The 19,251-nt window shown below is 45.9% G+C and overlaps 1 protein-coding gene and 1 long non-coding RNA gene across 2 annotated transcripts; both read right to left on the bottom strand.

The window, feature by feature from the left end:
- Positions 1-3,689: 3,689 nt before the first annotated feature.
- LOC121845904 (Golgi apparatus membrane protein TVP23 homolog A-like) lies at positions 3,690-15,092 on the bottom strand. Its single transcript, XM_042318121.1, has 7 exons — positions 14,348-15,092; positions 14,173-14,261; positions 10,304-10,448; positions 10,131-10,220; positions 5,840-5,965; positions 5,206-5,337; positions 3,690-3,994 (listed from the first exon to the last, which is right to left on the bottom strand). Exons 1-7 carry the CDS (start codon positions 14,354-14,356, stop codon positions 3,968-3,970), a joined length of 618 nt encoding a protein of 205 aa, XP_042174055.1. The 5' UTR covers positions 14,357-15,092; the 3' UTR covers positions 3,690-3,967.
- Positions 11,355-12,287, bottom strand: LOC121845905. Its single transcript, XR_006082840.1, has 3 exons — positions 12,041-12,287; positions 11,941-11,987; positions 11,355-11,696 (listed from the first exon to the last, which is right to left on the bottom strand). It is a non-coding gene; the product is annotated as an uncharacterized LOC121845905 (long non-coding RNA).
- Positions 15,093-19,251: the final 4,159 nt, after the last annotated feature.

Raw genomic sequence — 19,251 nt, 5'->3', positions numbered from 1 at the left:
AGTGAGTTGGGTGGGTTGTCTTTTATTATGTCTTTGTGTTAGTATGGTCAGGGTGTGAGTTGGGTGGGTTGTCTTTGTGTTAGTATGGTCAGGAAGTGAGTTGGGTGGGTTGTCTTTGTGTTAGTATGGTCAGGGAGTGAGTTGGGTGGGTTGTCTTTGTGTTAGTATGGTCAGGAAGTGAGTTGGGTGGGTTGTCTTTTATTATGTCTTTGTGTTAGTATGGTCAGGAAGTGAGTTGGGTGGGTTGTCTTTTATTATGTCTTTGTGTTAGTATGGTCAGGGAGTGGGGTTGTCTTTTATTATGTCTTTGTGTTAGTATGGTCAGGGAGTGAGTTGGGTGGGTTGTCTTTTATTATGTCTTTGTGTTAGTATGGTCAGGGTCTTTGTGTTAGTGAGTTGGGTGGGTTGTCTTTTATTATGTCTTTGTGTTAGTATGGTCAGGGAGTGAGTTGGGTGGGTTGTCTTTTATTATGTCTTTGTGTTAGTATGGTCAGGTCAGGAGTGAGTTGGGTGGGTTGTCTTTTATTATGTCTTTGTGTTAGTATGGTCAGGGTGTGAGTTGGGTGGGTTGTCTTTGTGTTAGTATGGTCAGGAGTTGGGTGGGTTGTCTTTGTGTTAGTATGGTCAGGAGTTGGGTGGGTTGTCTTTGTGTTAGTATGGTCAGGGAGTGAGTTGGGTGGGTTGTCTTTGTTTTAGTATGGTCAGGGAGTTGGGTGGGTTGTCTTTTATTATGTCTTTGTGTTAGTATGGTCAGGGAGTGAGTTGGGTGGGTTGTCTTTTATTATGTCTTTGTTTTAGTATGGTCAGGGAGTTGGGTGGGTTGTCTTTTATTATGTCTTTGTGTTAGTATGGTCAGGAAGTGAGTTGGGTGGGTTGTCTTTTATTATGTCTTTGTGTTAGTATGGTCAGGGAGTGAGTTGGGTGGGTTGTCTTTGTGTTAGTATGGTCAGGAAGTGAGTTGGGTGGGTTGTCTTTTATTATTGTCTTTGTGTTAGTATGGTCAGGAAGTGAGTTGGGTGGGTTGTCTTTTATTATGTCTTTGTGTTAGTATGGTCAGGGAGTTGGGTGGGTTGTCTTTGTGTTAGTATGGTCAGGGAGTGAGTTGGGTGGGTTGTCTTTTATTATGTCTTTGTGTTAGTATGGTCAGGAAGTGAGTTGGGTGGGTTGTCTTTTATTATGTCTTTGTGTTAGTATGGTCAGGAAGTGAGTTGGGTGGGTTGTCTTTGTTCCTTTTTCTATGTCTTGGGGTTGCTGTGTTCGGCCTGGTCTGGTTCTCAATCAGAGGCAGCTGTCAATCGTTGTCCCTGATTGAGAACCATATTTAGGCAGCCTGGTTTCACTTTTGAGTTGTGGGTGATTATTTTCCGTGTTTCGTTTACCACACGGGACTGTTTTGTTTGTTTCACTTTGTTATTTAGTATTTCTGTAGTGTTCAGTTTGTCTTATTAAAATGGACACTTACCACGCTGCAAACTGGTCCGTCCTCTCTTACTCCTCATCAGAGGAAGACGACAAACGTTACAATGAGGGGTTAAAGTGCCTTGCTCAAGGGCACGTCGACAGAACCTTCCCCGTTTCGGCTCCTCCAACCATTAGGTTACCTGCTTCCCCGTTATCCTCTGACCACTAGGTTACCTGCTTCCCCGTTATCCTCTGACCACTAGGTTACCTGCTTCCCCGTTATCCTCCGACCACTAGGTTACCTGCTTCCCCGTTATCCTCCAACCACTAGGTTACCTGCTTCCCTGTTATCCTCCGACCACTAGGCTACCTGCTTCCCCGTTATCCTCCGACCACTAGGTTACCTGCTTCCCCGTTATCCTCCGACCACTGGGTTACCTGCTTCCCGTTATCCTCCGACCACTAGGTTACCTGCTTCCCGTTATCCTCCGACCACTAGGTTACCTGCTTCCCGTTATCCTCCGACCACTAGGTTACCTGCATCCCCGTTATCCTCTGACCACTAGGTTACCTGCTTCCCGTTATCGTCCAACCACTAGGTTACCTGCTTCCCGTTATCCTCCGACCACTAGGTTACCTGCTTCCCGTTATCCTCCGACCACTAGGTTAACTGCTTCCCCGTTATCCTCCGACCACTAGGTTACCTGCTTCCCCGTTATCCTCCGACCACTAGGTTACCTGCATCCCCGTTATCCTCTGACCACTAGGTTACCTGCTTCCCCGTTATCCTCCGACCACTAGGTTACCTGCTTCCCCGTTATCGTCCAACCACTAGGTTACCTGATTCCCCGTTATCCTCCGACCACTAGGTTACCTGCATCCCCGTTATCCTCTGACCACTAGGTTACCTGCTTCCCCGTTATCGTCCAACCACTAGGTTACCTGCTTCCCCGTTATCCTCCGACCACTAGGTTACCTGCTTCCCCGTTATCCTCCGACCACTAGGTTACCTGCTTCCCCGTTATCCTCCGACCACTAGGTTACCTGCTTCCCCGTTATCCTCCACCACAGTCAGTACATTAACCTCAATAAAACAGTCAGTACATTAACCTCAATGTAACAGTCAGTACATTCACCTCAATAAAACAGTCAGTACATTAACCTCGATAAAACAGTCAGTACATTAACCTCAATAAAACAGTCAGTACATTAACCTCAATAAAACAGTCAGTACATTAACCTCAATAAAACAGTCAGTACATTAACCTCAATAAAACAGAATGAGAGACACCGCTTCACTGCTTTAATCAGACAGACAGGAAACAGAAAGGTGTGTTTGTTTTATTAGCCAGCAGACAGACAGGAAACAGAAATGTGTGTTTGTTTTATTAGCCATCAGACAGGAAACAGAAAGGTGTGTTTGTTTTATTAGCCATCAGACAGACAGGAAACAGAAAGGTGTGTTTGTTTTATTAGCCATCAGACAGGAAACAGAAAGGTGTGTTTGTTTTATTAGCCATCAGACAGACAGGAAACAGAAAGGTGTGTTTGTTTTATTAGCCATCAGACAGGAAACAGAAAGGTGTGTTTGTTTTATTAGACATCAGACAGACAGGAAACAGAAAGGTGTGTTTGTTTTATTAGCCATCAGACAGACAGGAAACAGAAAGGTGTGTTTGTTTTATTAGCCATCAGACAGACAGGAAACAGAAAGGTGTGTTTGTTTTATTAGCCATCAGACAGGAAACAGAAAGGTGTGTTTGTTTTATTAGCCATCAGACAGACAGGAAACAGAAAGGTGTGTTTGTTTTATTAGCCATCAGACAGACAGGAAACAGAAAGGTGTGTTTGTTTTATTAGCCATCAGACAGACAGGAAACAGAAAGGTGTGTTTGTTTTATTAGCCATCAGACAGACAGGAAACAGAAAGGTGTGTTTGTTTTATTAGCCATCAGACAGGAAACAGAAAGGTGTGTTTGTTTTATTAGCCATCAGACAGACAGGAAACAGAAAGGTGTGTTTGTTTTATTAGCCATCAGACAGACAGGAAACAGAAAGGTGTGTTTGTTTTATTAGCCATCAGACAGACAGGAAACAGAAAGGTGTGTTTGTTTTATTAGCCATCAGACAGACAGGAAACAGAAAGGTGTGTTTGTTTTATTAGCCATCAGACAGACAGGAAACAGAAAGGTGTGTTTGTTTTATTAGCCATCAGACAGACAGGAAACAGAAAGGTGTGTTTGTTTTATTAGCCATCAGACAGACAGGAAACAGAAAGGTGTGTTTGTTTTATTAGCCACCAGACAGACAGGAAACAGATTATAACATCGTCAGAAGTAAAAAATAAATACTGTATATATTCATAGAAATATAAAATTAAATCAAAATAATTAAAATGCTGAATATGAAACTGATGTAATTCCAGGAGCTTTGATGTTGATGGGCTTCTGTCCCCTTCTGAGTTCCAGAACATTTCCTGCTCTGTCTGTCACGCACGCACGCACGCACACACACACACACACACACACACAATCAGAGAAGGCAGCTCCAGGTGATTCCTATTCCATCACAGCATTCTGGAGATGATATCAGGCTGAAAGACCAGGAACAGGGGAGACCAATCACACAGGGTCCTGTTCATTAGAGACCAGACACACAGGGTCCTGTTCATTAGAGAACAGAGGAGACCAGACACACAGGGTCCTGTTCATTAGAGAACAGAGGAGACCAGACACACAGGGTCCTGTTCATTAGAGAAAAGAGGAGACCAGACACACAGGGTCCTGTTCATTAGAGAACAGAGGAGACCAGACACACAGGGTCCTGTTCATTAGAGAAGAGAGGAGACCAGACACACAGGGTCCTGTTCATTAGAGACCAGACACACAGGGTCCTGTTCATTAGAGAAAAGAGGAGACCAGACACACAGGGTCCTGTTCATTAGAGAACAGAGGAGACCAGACACACAGGGTCCTGTTCATTAGACCAGAGGAGACCAGACACACAGGGTCCTGTTCATTAGAGAACAGAGGAGACCAGACACACAGGGTCCTGTTCATTAGAGAAAAGAGGAGACCAGACACACAGAGTCCTGTTCATTAGAGAACAGAGGAGACCAGACACACAGGGTCCTGTTCATTAGAGACCAGACACACAGGGTCCTGTTCATTAGAGAAAAGAGGAGACCAGACACACAGGGTCCTGTTCATTAGAGACCAGACACACAGGGTCCTGTTCATTAGAGACCAGACACACAGGGTCCTGTTCATTAGAGACCAGACACACAGGGTCCTGTTAATTAGAGAACAGACACATAACTATGTCATTAATGTCCAGGTTAGTTCCTGTCTGTTTCATAACTATGTCATTAATGTCCAGGTTAGTTCCTATCTGTTTCATGACTATGTCATTAATGTCCCTGGGGAGGGACTAACCTCTAATCCCTGACCTCTACCACTCCCCAACACTGACTATAACCTCTAACCCCTGACCTCTACCACTCCCCAACACTGACTATAACCTCTAATCCCTGACCTCTACCACTCCCCAACACTGACTATAACCTCTAACCCCTGACCTCTACCACTCCCCAACACTGACTATAACCTCTAACCCCTGACCTCTACCACTCCCCAACACTGACTATAACCTCTAACCCTTGACCTCTACCACTCCCCAACACTGACTATAACGTCTAACCCCTGATCTCAACTAGTCATAGTCATTATGAAACAGGCAGGGAGGGATTAACCTGGACAACTGACTATAACCTCTAACGCCTTCACCTCTAACCCCTGACCTCACCCGCTGGAGGAAGTGCTGTCCCTGCAGGAAGGAGGAAGGGGATGTGGGTGGGACTTCCTGTCCACCATTCTTGCAGCGCAGGTAACCATAGAGATTAGCCCCCTGGAGAGAGATACTGGCTACCACCAACACCTGGGGAGAGAGAGGGAGTATGGAGAAGGTACAGGTAACCATAGAGATTAGAAGGAACAGGTAACCATAGAGATTAGCCCCCTGGGGGGAGAGAGGGAGTATGGAGAAGGTACAGGTAACCATAGAGATTAGAAGGAACAGGTAACCATAGAGATTAGCCCCCTGGGGGGAGAGAGGGAGTATGGAGAAGGTACAGGTAACCATAGAGATTAGAAGGAACAGGTAACCATAGAGATTAGCCCCCTGGGGAGAGAGAGGGAGTATGGAGAAGGTACAGGTAACCATAGAGATTAGCCCCCTGGGGGGAGAGAGGGAGTATGGAATGGAGAAGGTACAGGTAACCATAGAGATTAGCCCCCTGGGGGGAGAGAGGGAGTATGTGTGAGTCTGTGTGTGTGTGTGTGTGTGTGTGTGTGTGTGTGTGTGTGTGTGTGTGTGTGTGTGTGTGTGTGTGTGTGTGTGTGTGTGTGTGTGTGTGTGTGTGTGTGTGTGTGTGTGTTACCAGCCAGTCTGTGTTCAGACAGAACAGGGTCGTGAAGAAGAAGCCGGTCCAGATGAGAGGACAGATGATCAGACCCGACCAGAAGATCCTGGCCTCCACCTCCGTACCACCGGCCTGGGGAGAGGACTACACACGTAGACATCAGAGGACTACACACGCAGACATCAGAGGACTACACACACAGACATCAGAGGACTACACACACAGACATCAGAGGACTACACAACACACAGACATCAGAGGACTACACACACAGACATCAGAGGACTACACACACAGACATCAGAGGACTACACACACAGACATCAGAGGACTACACACACAGACATCAGAGGACTACACACACAGACATCAGAGGACTACACACACAGACATCAGAGGACTACACACACAGAGACATCAGAGGACTACACACACAGACATCAGAGGACTACACACACAGACATCAGAGGACTACACACACAGACATCAGAGGACTACACACACAGACATCAGAGGACTACACACACAGACATCAGAGGACTACACACACATAGACATCAGAGGACTACACACACAGACATCAGAGGACTACACACACAGACATCAGAGGACTACACACACAGACATCAGAGGACTACACACACAGACATCAGAGGACTACACACATCAGACATCAGAGGACTACACACACAGACATCAGAGGACTACACACACAGACATCAGAGGACTACACACACAGACATCAGAGGACTACACACACAGACATCAGAGGACTACACACACAGACATCAGAGGACTACACACACAGACATCAGAGGACTACACACACAGACATCAGAGGACTACACACACAGACATCAGAGGACTACACACACAGACATCAGAGGACTACACACACAGACATCAGAGGACTACACACACAGACATCAGAGGACTACACACACAGACATCAGAGGACTACACACACATCAGAGACATCAGAGGACTACACACACAGACATCAGAGGACTACACACACAGACATCAGAGGACTACACACACAGACATCAGAGGACTACACACAGACATCAGACATCAGACATCAGAGGACTACACACACAGACATCAGAGGACTACACACACATCAGAGGACTACACAACAGACATCAGAGGACTACACACACAGACATCAGAGGACTACACACACAGACATCAGAGGACTACACACACAGACATCAGAGGACTACACACACAGACATCAGAGGACTACACACACAGACATCAGAGGACTACACACAGACATCAGAGGACTACACACACAGACATCAGAGGACTACACACACAGACATCAGAGGACTACACACACAGACATCAGAGGACTACACACACAGACATCAGAGGACTACACACACAGACATCAGAGGACTACACACACAGACATCAGAGGACTACACACACAGACATCAGAGGACATCAGAGGACTACACACACAGACATCAGAGGACTACACACACAGACATCAGAGGACTACACAACATCAGAGGACTAGACATCAGAGGACTACACAACACAGAGGACTACACACACAGACATCATCAGAGGACTACACACACAGACATCAGAGGACTACACACACAGACATCAGAGGACTACACACACAGACATCAGAGGACATCAGAGGACTACACACACAGACATCAGAGGACTACACACACAGACATCAGAGGACTACACACACAGACATCAGAGGACTACACAACACACAGACATCAGAGGACTACACAACACATAGACATCAGAGGACTACACACACACATCAGACATCAGAGGACTACACACACACATAGACATCAGAGGACTACACACACAGACATCAGAGGACTACACACATAGACATCAGAGGACTACACACACAGACATCAGAGGACTACACACAGACACAGAGGACTACACACACATAGACATCAGAGGACTACACACACAGACATCAGAGGACTACACACACAGACATCAGAGGACTACACAGACATCAGAGGACTAGACATCAGAGGACTACACACACAGACATCAGAGGACTACACAACACATAGACATCAGAGGACTACACACACAGACATCAGAGGACTACACAACACATAGACATCAGAGGACTACACACACATAGACATCAGAGGACTACACACACAGACACAGAGGACTACACACACAGACATCAGAGGACTACACACACAGACATCAGAGGACTACACACAGACATAGACATCAGAGGACTACACACACAGACATCAGAGGACTACACACACAGACATCAGAGGACTACACAACACACAGACATCAGAGGACTACACACACAGACATCAGAGGACTACACACACAGACATCAGAGGACTACACAACACATAGACATCAGAGGACTACAACACAGACATCAGAGGACACACAGACATCAGAGGACTACACACACAGACATCAGAGGACTACACAACACACAGACATCAGAGGACTACACACATAGACATCAGAGGACTACACACACAGACATCAGAGGACTACACACCACAGACATCAGAGGACTACACAACACACAGACATCAGAGGACTACACACATAGACATCAGAGGACTACACACACAGACATCAGAGGACTACACAACACATAGACATCAGAGGACTACACACACAGACATCAGAGGACTACACACACAGACATCAGAGGACTACACACACAGACATCAGAGGACTACACACACAGACATCAGAGGACTACACACACAGACATCAGAGGACTACACACACAGACATCAGAGGACTACACACACAGACATCAGAGGACTACACACACAGACATCAGAGGACTACACACACAGACATCAGAGGACTACACACACAGACATCAGAGGACTACACAACACATAGACATCAGAGGACTACACACACAGACATCAGAGGACTACACACACAGACATCAGAGGACTACACACACAGACATCAGAGGACTACACACACATAGACATCAGAGGACTACACACATAGACATCAGAGGACTACACAACACATAGACATCAGAGGACTACACACACATAGACATCAGAGGACTACACAACACATAGACATCAGAGGACTACACACATAGACATCAGAGGACTACACAACACATAGACATCAGAGGACTACACACATAGACATCAGAGGACTACACACACATAGACATCAGAGGACTACACAACACATAGACATCAGAGGACTACACAACACATAGACATCAGAGGACTACACACGTAGACATCAGAGGACTACACACGTAGACATCAGAGGACTACACAACACGTAGACATCAGAGGACTACACACACAGACATCAGAGGACTACACACAGACATCAGAGGACTACACACACAGACATCAGAGGACTACACACGTAGACATCAGAGAGACTACACAACACATAGACTACACAACACATAGACATCAGAGGACTATACACACAGACATCAGAGGACTACACACAGACATCAGAGGACTATACACACAGACATCAGAGGACTACACACACAGACATCAGAGGACTACACAACACATAGACATCAGAGGACTACACACACAGACATCAGAGGACTACACACATAGACATCAGAGGACTACACAACACAGACATCAGAGGACTACACACACAGACATCAGAGGACTACACAAGACACAGAGACATCAGACATCAGAGGACTACACACACAGACATCAGAGGACTACACACACAGACATCAGAGGACTATACACACAGACATCAGAGGACTACACACATAGACATCAGAGGACTATACACACAGACATCAGAGGACTACACAACACACAGACATCAGAGGACTACACACATAGACATCAGAGGACTACACACATAGACATCAGAGGACTACACACACAGACATCAGAGGACTACACACACACAGACATCAGAGGACTACACAACACACAGACATCAGAGGACTACACACACATCAGACATCAGAGGACTACACACACAGACATCAGAGGACTACACACACAGACATCAGAGGACTACACACACAGACATCAGAGGACTACACAACACAGACATCAGAGGACTACACACACAGACATCAGAGGACTATACACACAGACATCAGAGGACTACACACACAGACATCAGAGGACTACACACACAGACATCAGAGGACTACACACACAGACATCAGAGGACTACACACACAGACATCAGAGGACTACACACATAGACATCAGACATGAGACATCAGACACCAGACATCAGACATCAGACACCTAGTCATCAGACACATCAGACACCAGCGTCTCACCTTGCTGTCCTCAAACACCCAGAGGCTCCTCCCATCCTCATCGATCTGGTTCCACCATCGCAGACCCACCAACAACCTGCCTGTCACATTCTGACACACATGTGAGAAAGTATGAGTGTGTGTGTGTGTGTGTGTGTGTGTGTATGTGTGTGTGTGTGTGTGTGTGTTCTCACCTTAACGGACCAGAAGTCACAGGACAGCAGAGTGATGATCATAATGAAGCAGGAAGTAAAGCTCTTGGTGAACCAATCACAGAGCAGGTAGGTTACTATGGCAGCCACTCGGAAGAACAGGTGCAGGAAGGAGGCGAGGGGGTGTCTGGAATGTCAGTCAATAAGTCAGCCAGCCAGTCAGTCAATCAGCCAGCCAGCCAGCCAGCCAGTCAGTCAATCAGTCAGCCAGCCAGCCAGTCAATCAGTCAGCCAGCCAGCCAGCAAGTCAGTCAGTCAGCCAGTCAATCAGTCAGTCAGTCCACAAATGAACTTTTAATTGAAATGCATTCCAGGTGACTACCTCATGAGGCTGGTTGAGAGAATTCCAAGAATGTGCAAAGCTGACATCAAGGCAAAGCGTGGCTACTTTGAAGAATATAAAATATGTTTTGATTTGTTTATCAATTTTTTTTGTTACTACATGATTCCATATGTGTTATTTCATAGTGTTGATGTCTTCACTATTATTCTACAATGTAGAAAATAGTAAAAATAAAGAAAAACCCTTTAATGAGAAGGTGTCCACACTCATGACTGGTACTATATATCCATGTAGACCTATAGAGGGTAGGTTCCCTCTCTATTACTGGGTACATCATGTAGACCTATAGAGGGTAGGTTCCCTCTCTATTACTGGGTACATCATGTAGACCTATAGAGGGTAGGTTCCCTCTCTATTACTGGGTACATCATGTAGACCTATAGAGGGTAGGTTCCCTCTCTATTACTGGGTACATCATGTAGACCTATAGAGGGTAGGTTCCCTCTCTATTACTGGGTACATCATGTAGATCTATAGAGGGTAGGTTCCCTCTCTATTACTGGGTACATCATGTAGACCTATAGAGGGTAGGTTCCCTCTCTCTCTATTACTGGGTACATCATGTAGACCTATAGAGGGTAGGTTCCCTCTCTATTACTGGGTACATCATGTAGACCTATAGAGGGTAGGTTCCCTCTCTCTGGGTACATCATGTAGACTATAGAGGGTAGGTTCCCTCTCTATTACTGGGTATCATGTAGACCTATAGAGGGTAGGTTCCCTCTCTATTACTGGGTACATCATGTAGACCTATAGAGGGTAGGTTCCCTCTCTATTACTGGGTACATCATGTAGACCTATAGAGGGTAGGTTCCCTCTCTATTACTGGGTACATCATGTAGACCTATAGAGGGTAGGTTCCCTCTCTATTACTGGGTACATCATGTAGACCTATAGAGGGTAGGTTCCCTCTCTATTACTGGGTACATCATGTAGACCTATAGAGGGTAGGTTCCCTCTCTATTACTGGGTACATCATGTAGACCTATAGAGGGTAGGTTCCCTCTCTATTACTGGGTACATCATGTAGACCTATAGAGGGTTCCCTCTCTAGGTTCCCTCTCTATTACTGGGTACATCATTGACCTATAGAGGGTAGGTTCCCTCTCTATTACTGGGTACATCATGTAGACCTATAGAGGGTAGGTTCCCTCTCTATTACTGGGTACATCATGTAGACCTATAGAGGGTAGGTTCCCTCTCTTTCACTGGGTTACCATTCATATGTGTTATAGACCTTAGGTTCCCTCTCTATTACTGGGTACATCATGTAGACCTATAGAGGGTAGGTTCCCTCTCTATTACTGGGTACATCATGTAGACCTATAGAGGGTAGGTTCCCTCTCTATTACTCATGGGTACATCATCATGTAGACCTATAGAGGGTAGGTTCCCTCTCTATTACTGGGTACATCATGTAGACCTATAGAGGGTAGGTTCCCTCTCTATTACTGGGTACATCATGTAGACCTATAGAGGGTAGGTTCCCTCTCTATTACTGGGTACATCATGTAGACCTATAGAGGGTAGGTTCCCTCTCTATTACTGGGTACATCATGTAGACCTATAGAGGGTAGGTTCCCTCTCTATTACTGGGTACATCATGTAGACCTATAGAGGGTAGGTTCCTCTCTATTACTGGGTACATCATGTAGACCTATAGAGGGTAGGTTCCCTCTCTATTACTGGGTACATCATGTAGACCTATAGAGGGTAGGTTCCCTCTCTATTACTGGGTACATCATGTAGACCTATAGAGGGTAGGTTCCCTCTCTATTACTGGGTCCATCATGTAGACCTATAGAGGGTAGGTTCCCTCTCTATTACTGGGTACATCATGTAGACCTATAGAGGGTAGGTTCCCTCTCTATTACTGGGTACATCATGTAGACCTATAGAGGGTAGGTTCCCTCTCTATTACTGGGTACATCATGTAGACCTATAGAGGGTAGGTTCCCTCTCTATTACTGGGTACATCATGTAGACCTATAGAGGGTAGGTTCCCTCTCTATTACTGGGTACATCATGTAGACCTATAGAGGGTAGGTTCCCTCTCTATTACTGGGTACATCATAGACTGGGTAGGTTCATTACTGGGTACATCATGTAGACCTATAGAGGGTAGGTTCCCTCTCTATTACTGGGTACATCATGTAGACCTATAGAGGGTAGGTTCCCTCTCTATTACTGGGTACATCATGTAGACCTATAGAGGGTAGTAGTTCCCTCTCTATTACTGGGTAGTTCCCTCTCTATTACTGGGTACATCATGTAGACCTATAGAGGGTAGGTTCCCTCTCTATTACTGGGTACATCATGTAGACCTATAGAGGGTAGGTTCCCTCTCTATTACTGGGTACATCATGTAGACCTATAGAGGGTAGGTTCCCTCTCTATTACTGGGTACATCATGTAGACCTATAGAGGGTAGGTTCCCTCTCTATTACTGGGTACATCATGTAGACCTATAGAGGGTAGGTTCCCTCTCTATTACTGGGTACATCATGTAGACCTATAGAGGGTAGGTTCCCTCTCTATTACTGGGTACATCATGTAGACCTATAGAGGGTAGGTTCCCTCTCTATTACTGGGTACATCATGTAGACCTATAGAGGGTAGGTTCCCTCTCTATTACTGGGTACATCATGTAGACCTATAGAGGGTAGGTTCCCTCTCTATTACTGGGTACATCATGTAGACCTATAGAGGGTAGGTTCCCTCTCTATTACTGGGTACATCATGTAGACCTATAGAGGGTAGGTTCCCTCTCTATTACTGGGTACATCATGTAGACCTATAGAGGGTAGGTTCCCTCTCTATTACTGGGTACATCATGTAGACCTATAGAGGGTAGGTTCCCTCTCTATTACTGGGTACATCATGTAGACCTATAGAGGGTAGGTTCCCTCTCTATTACTGGGTACATCATGTAGACCTATAGAGGGTAGGTTCCCTCTCTATTACTGGGTACATCATGTAGACCTATAGAGGGTAGGTTCCCTCTGGGTACATCATTACTGGGTACATCATGGGACATCTGTAGATAGAGGGGTTCCCTCTCTAGGGTACATTCCTATAGAGGGTAGGTTCCTCTCTATTACTGGGTACATCATGTAGACCTATAGAGGGTAGGTTCCCTCTCTATTACTGGGTACATCATGTAGACCTATAGAGGGTAGGTTCCCTCTCTACATCACTGGACCTATACATCATTACTGGGTACATCATGACCTATAGAGGGTAGGTTCCCTCTCTATTACTGGGTACATCATGTAGATCTATAGAGGGTAGGTTCCCTCTCTATTACTGGGTACATCATGTAGACCTACATCATGAGGGTAGGTTCCCTCTCTATTACTGGGTACATCATGTAGACCTATAGAGGGTAGGTTCCCTCTCTATTACTGGGTACATCATGTAGACCTATAGAGGGTAGGTTCCCTCTCTATTACTGGGTACATCATGTAGACCTATAGAGGGTAGGTTCCCTCTCTGGTCTCTCTCTTACCTGATCTTTACCCCCCTGAGCGCTCGCTGCTCCTCCTCCTCCGTACTGAAATCCAACTCCACGTCCTCCGTGTCGTCCACGAGACCACCCTGAACCGGCGCGCACACACACACACAACCGTTAGACCACCAGCCGGAGAAATGGTTGACTTAAAACAACAACACATGCAGCCTACCTGTTTCATGGTGAGCGATAGACGGATGGTCCAGACCTGTCCGCTATTTGCTCATTCGTTCTGTTCTGACAGGTCCGTCTGTTGTTATAATGGTGGACAGAATAAACCAGGTGTCGCAGTGAAATGGGTCCGACTGGACCTCCTATCTAACCCACCAAAGAGATAGGAGATGCTCTCGCATCAGCATCATCTGGAAAGAAAGATGCGAACTTTCTTTCTGTGAGAGAAACACGCTACGTTGCTTTTTTTTTTTTAAACATTTAAATATAGCCTACATTTAGCCGTTTTATACAGCAGGCTATCCGGTCGTCTGGGATACTTCAGCTGTTGCTTTGACGTGTTGTATGTTTCGTTAGGTAGCAGCGGACTGTTTACGTTCTTACCGGCTCTGACCAGATCATGTCGCTGTCACTCCAACGACCGACGGTTCGCGGCTCACCAGCAGCGCCCTAAACAACAATACAATCAAAACTCCTCCTTTCTCCTTTCATTCCTGCTCGCCTTGTGTGTGTGTGTGTGTGTGTGTGTGTGTCAAGCAGTAATTTTTATCATGAAACAGTATCAAAATATTGTATTCATTTTTAAATAACATTGAAAACGCGGAAGAAGTCTTTGCTATATTTAACAGACTGCACGTTGATTATAAGACAACAGCTGTACAGTCAACACACATTCAAATATTCAATATACAGTTCATCCGGAAAGTATTCAGACCCCTTCACTTTGTTCACATTTTGTTACATTACAGCCTTATTATAAAATGAATTAAATTGCCCCCACCCCTCACCAATCTACACACAACAACCCATAATGACATCACAATACCCCATAATGACATCACAATACCCCATAATGACATCACAATACCCCATAATGACATCACAATACCCCATAATGGCAAAGCTAAAACGGGTTTTTAGAAATGTTTGCTAATTTATTAAAAATAAACTTAAATATAACATTTACATAAGTATTCAGACCCTTCACTCAGTACTTTGTTGAAGTATCTTTGGGTTCAAGTCCGGGTTTGGCTGGGCCACTCAGGGACATTCAGAGACTTGTCTCGAAGCCACTCCTGCGTTGCCTTGGCTGTGTGCTTAAGGTCATTTTCCTGTTGGAGTCTGAGGTGCTGAGCGCTCTGGAGCAGGTTTTCATCAAAGATCTCTCTGAACTTTGCTCCGTTCATCTTTGCCTCGATCCTGACTAGTCTCCCAGTCCCAGCTGCTGAAAAACATCCCCACAGCATGATGCTGCCACCACCATGCTTCACCATAGGGATGGTGCCAGGTTTCCTCCAGATGTGACACTTGGCATTCAGAACCAAGACTTCAATCTTGGCTTCATCAGACCAGAGAATCTTGAGAGTCCTTTCGGTGCCTTTTACTGAAGAGTGGCTTCTGTCTGGCTACTCTACCATAAAGGCCTGATTGGTGGAGTGGCTTCTGTCTGGCTACTCTACCATAAAGGCCTGATTGGTGGAGTGGCTTCTGTCTGGCTACTCTACCATAAAGGCCTGATTGGTGGAGTGGCTTCTGTCTGGCTACTCTACCATAAAGGCCTGATTGGTGGAGTGGCTTCTGTCTGGCTACTCTACCATAAAGGCCTGATTGGTGGAGTGGCTTCTGTCTGGCTACTCTACCATAAAGGCCTGATTGGTGGAGTGGCTTCTGTCTGGCTACTCTACCATAATGGCCTGATTGGTGGAGTGGCTTCTGTCTGGCTACTCTACCATAAAGGCCTGATTGGTGGAGTGGCTTCTGTCTGGCCACTCTACCATAAAGGCCTGATTGGTGGAGTGGCTTCTGTCTGGCTACTCTACCATAAAGGCCTGATTGGTGGAGTGGCTTCTGTCTGGCTACTCTACCATAAAGGCCTGATTGGTGGAGTGGCTTCTGTCTGGCTACTCTACCATAAAGGCCTGATTGGTGGAGTGGCTTCTGTCCATCTAAAAAGGCCTTATTGGTGGAGTGGCTTCTGTCTGGCTACTCTACCATAAAGGCCTGATTGGTGGAGTGGCTTCTGTCTGGCTACTCTACCATAAAGGCCTGATTGGTGGAGTGGCTTCTGTCTGGCTACTCTACCATAAAGGCCTGATTGGTGGAGTGCTGCAGAGATGGTTGTCCTTCTGGAAGGTTCTCCCATCTCCACAGAGGAACTCTGAAAATCATGGGCATTAATATTCGTATTTATTATGGATCCCCATTAGTTCCTGCCAAGGCAGCAGCTACTCTTCCTGGGGTTTATTATGGATCCCCATTAGTTCCTGCCAAGGCAGCAGCTACTCTTCCTGGGGTTTATTATGGATCCCCATTAGTTCCTGCCAAGGCAGCAGCTACTCTTCCTGGGGTTTATTATGGATCCCCATTAGTTCCTGTCAAGGCAGCAGCTACTCTTCCTGGGGTTTATTATGGATCCCCATTAGTTCCTGCCAAGGCAGCAGCTACTCTTCCTGGGGTTTATTATGGATCCCCATTAGTTCCTGCCAAGGCAGCAGCTACTCTTCCTGGGGTTTATTATGGATCCCCATTAGTTCCTGCCAAGGCAGCAGCTACTCTTCCTGGGGTTTATTATGGATCCCCATTAGTTCCTGCCAAGGCAGCAGCTACTCTTCCTGGGGTTTATTATGGATCCCCATTAGTTCCTGCCAAGGCAGCAGCTACTCTTCCTGGGGTTTATTATGGATCCCCATTAGTTCCTGCCAAGGCAGCAGCTACTCTTCCTGGGGTTTATTATGGATCCCCATTAGTTCCTGCCAAGGCAGCAGCTACTCTTCCTGGGGTTTATTATGGATCCCCATTAGTTCCTGCCAAGGCAGCAGCTACTCTTCCTGGGGTTTATTATGGATCCCCATTAGTTCCTGCCAAGGCAGCAGCTACTCTTCCTGGGGTTTATTATGGATCCCCATTAGGTCCTGTCAAGGCAGCAGCTACTCTTCCTGGGGTTTATTATGGATCCCCATTAGTTCCTGCCAAGGCAGCAGCTACTCTTCCTGGGGTTTATTATGGATCCCCATTAGTTCCTGCCAAGGCAGCAGCTACTCTTCCTGGGGTTTATTATGGATCCCCATTAGTTCCTGCCAAGGCAGCAGCTACTCTTCCTGGGGTTTATTATGGATCCCCATTAGTTCCTGCCAAGGCAGCAGCTACTCTTCCTGTGGTTTATTATGGATCCCCATTAGTTCCTGCCAAGGCAGCAGCTACTCTTCCTGGGGTTTATTATGGATCCCCATTAGTTCCTGCCAAGGCAGCAGCTACTCTTCCTGGGGTTTATTATGGATCCCCATTAGTTCCTGCCAAGGCAGCAGCTACTCTTCCTGGGGTCCAAACACATTAAAGGCACTTACATTCCTGAAAACAAAATATAAAACCCCATATAACATTACTACACCAAGGCACATATCTTCAATACAACATGTTGAATACCACAATTCCAGCAATATCACAATGTGTCTGTACCTTTGTGTTTGTCTCTTCACAGTCTCCTCCATAAGGTGTATTTTTTACCTTCATTTTAAATCTGATTCTACTGTTGCTACAGTTACCTGATGTGGAATAGAGTTCCATGTAGTCATGGCTTCTATGGTACTGGTAGAGTTCCATGTAGTCACATTATTTACTCTATTAGTACTGTGGAATAAAGTTCCATGTAGTCATGGCTCTATGTAGTACTGTGGAATAGAGTTCCATGTAGTCATGGCTCTATGTAATACAGCAATATCACAATGTGTCTGTACTCTTTAGTGCTTGTCTCTTCCATCTTGTCATGGCTCTATGTTTACCTTCATTTTAAATCTGTATTCTACTGTTGCTACAGTACCTGATGTGAATAGAGTTTCATGTAGTCATGGCTCTATGTAGTACTGTGGAATAGAGTTCCATGTAGTCATGGCTCTATGTGGTACTGTGGAATAGAGTTCCATTTAGTCATGGCTCTATGTAGTACTGTGGAATAGAGTTCCATGTAGTCATGGCTCTATGTAGTACATGGAATAGAGTTCCATGTAGTCATGGCTCTATGTAGTACTGTGCGCGTCCCATAGTTCTGTTCTGGACTTGGGGACTGTGAAGAGACCTCTGGTGGCATGTCTTGGGGGGAATGGGTGGGTGTCTGAGCTGTGTGCCAGTAGTTCTTGGTACATTCAGCTTGCCAACACTTCTTACAAAAACAAGTAGTGATGAAGTCAGATCTCTCCTCCACTTTGAGCCAGGAGAGATTGACATGCATATCATTAATGCTAGCTCTCCGTGTATATTTAAGGCCTGTGCTTCTCTGTTCTGAGACAACTGCAATTTTCCTAAGTCCCTCTTTGTGGCACCTGACCACACGACTGAACAGTAGTCCAGGTGCGACAAAACTAGGGCTTGTAGGACCTGCCTTGTTGATAGTGTTGTTAAGAAGGTAGAAACTAGGGCCTGTAGGACCTGCCTTGTTGATAGTGTTGTTAAGAAGGTAGAAACTAGGGCCTGTAGGACCTGCCTTGTTGATAGTGCTGTTAAGAAGGTAGAAACTAGGGCCTGTAGGACCTGCCTTGTTGATAGTGCTGTTAAGAAGGTAGAAACTAGGACCTGCCTTGTTGATAGTGTTGTTAAAGAAGGCAGAACAGCGATTTATTATGGACAGACTTCTCCCCATCTTAGCTACTGTTGACCATGACAGTTTACAATCCATGGTTACTCCAAGGTTACTCCAAGGTTACTCCATGGTTACTCCAAGGTTACTCCATGGTTACTCCAAGGTTACTCCATGGTTACTCCAAGGTTACTCCATGGTTACTCCATGGTTACTCCATGGTTACTCCAAGCCAATGACGGACTGGCCGTCGGGAGCACCGGGACATTTCCTGGTGGCCCGAGGGTCGTTTTGGCCTGAGGGTCGTTTTGGCCTGAGGGTCGTTTTGGCCTGAG

The sequence above is a fragment of the Oncorhynchus tshawytscha genome, unplaced genomic scaffold, assembly GCF_018296145.1.
Source record: "Oncorhynchus tshawytscha isolate Ot180627B unplaced genomic scaffold, Otsh_v2.0 Un_contig_1282_pilon_pilon, whole genome shotgun sequence".
Lineage (NCBI taxonomy): Eukaryota > Metazoa > Chordata > Actinopteri > Salmoniformes > Salmonidae > Oncorhynchus > Oncorhynchus tshawytscha.
Note: the sequence above shows the minus strand (reverse complement) of the source record. Positions and strands in the feature narration are given on the sequence as shown.

What these genes read in the sequence shown, in the direction of transcription:
- LOC121845904 (XM_042318121.1), bottom strand. An exon ending in GTCTGAACACAGACTGGCTG is followed by an intron (nt 5,338 to 5,839) that starts GTAACACACACA and finishes CTCTCTCCCCAG; the next exon opens with GTGTTGGTGGTAGCCAGTAT. An exon ending in GACAGCACTTCCTCCAGCGG is followed by an intron (nt 3,995 to 5,205) that starts GTGAGGTCAGGG and finishes CTGGTCTTTCAG; the next exon opens with CCTGATATCATCTCCAGAAT.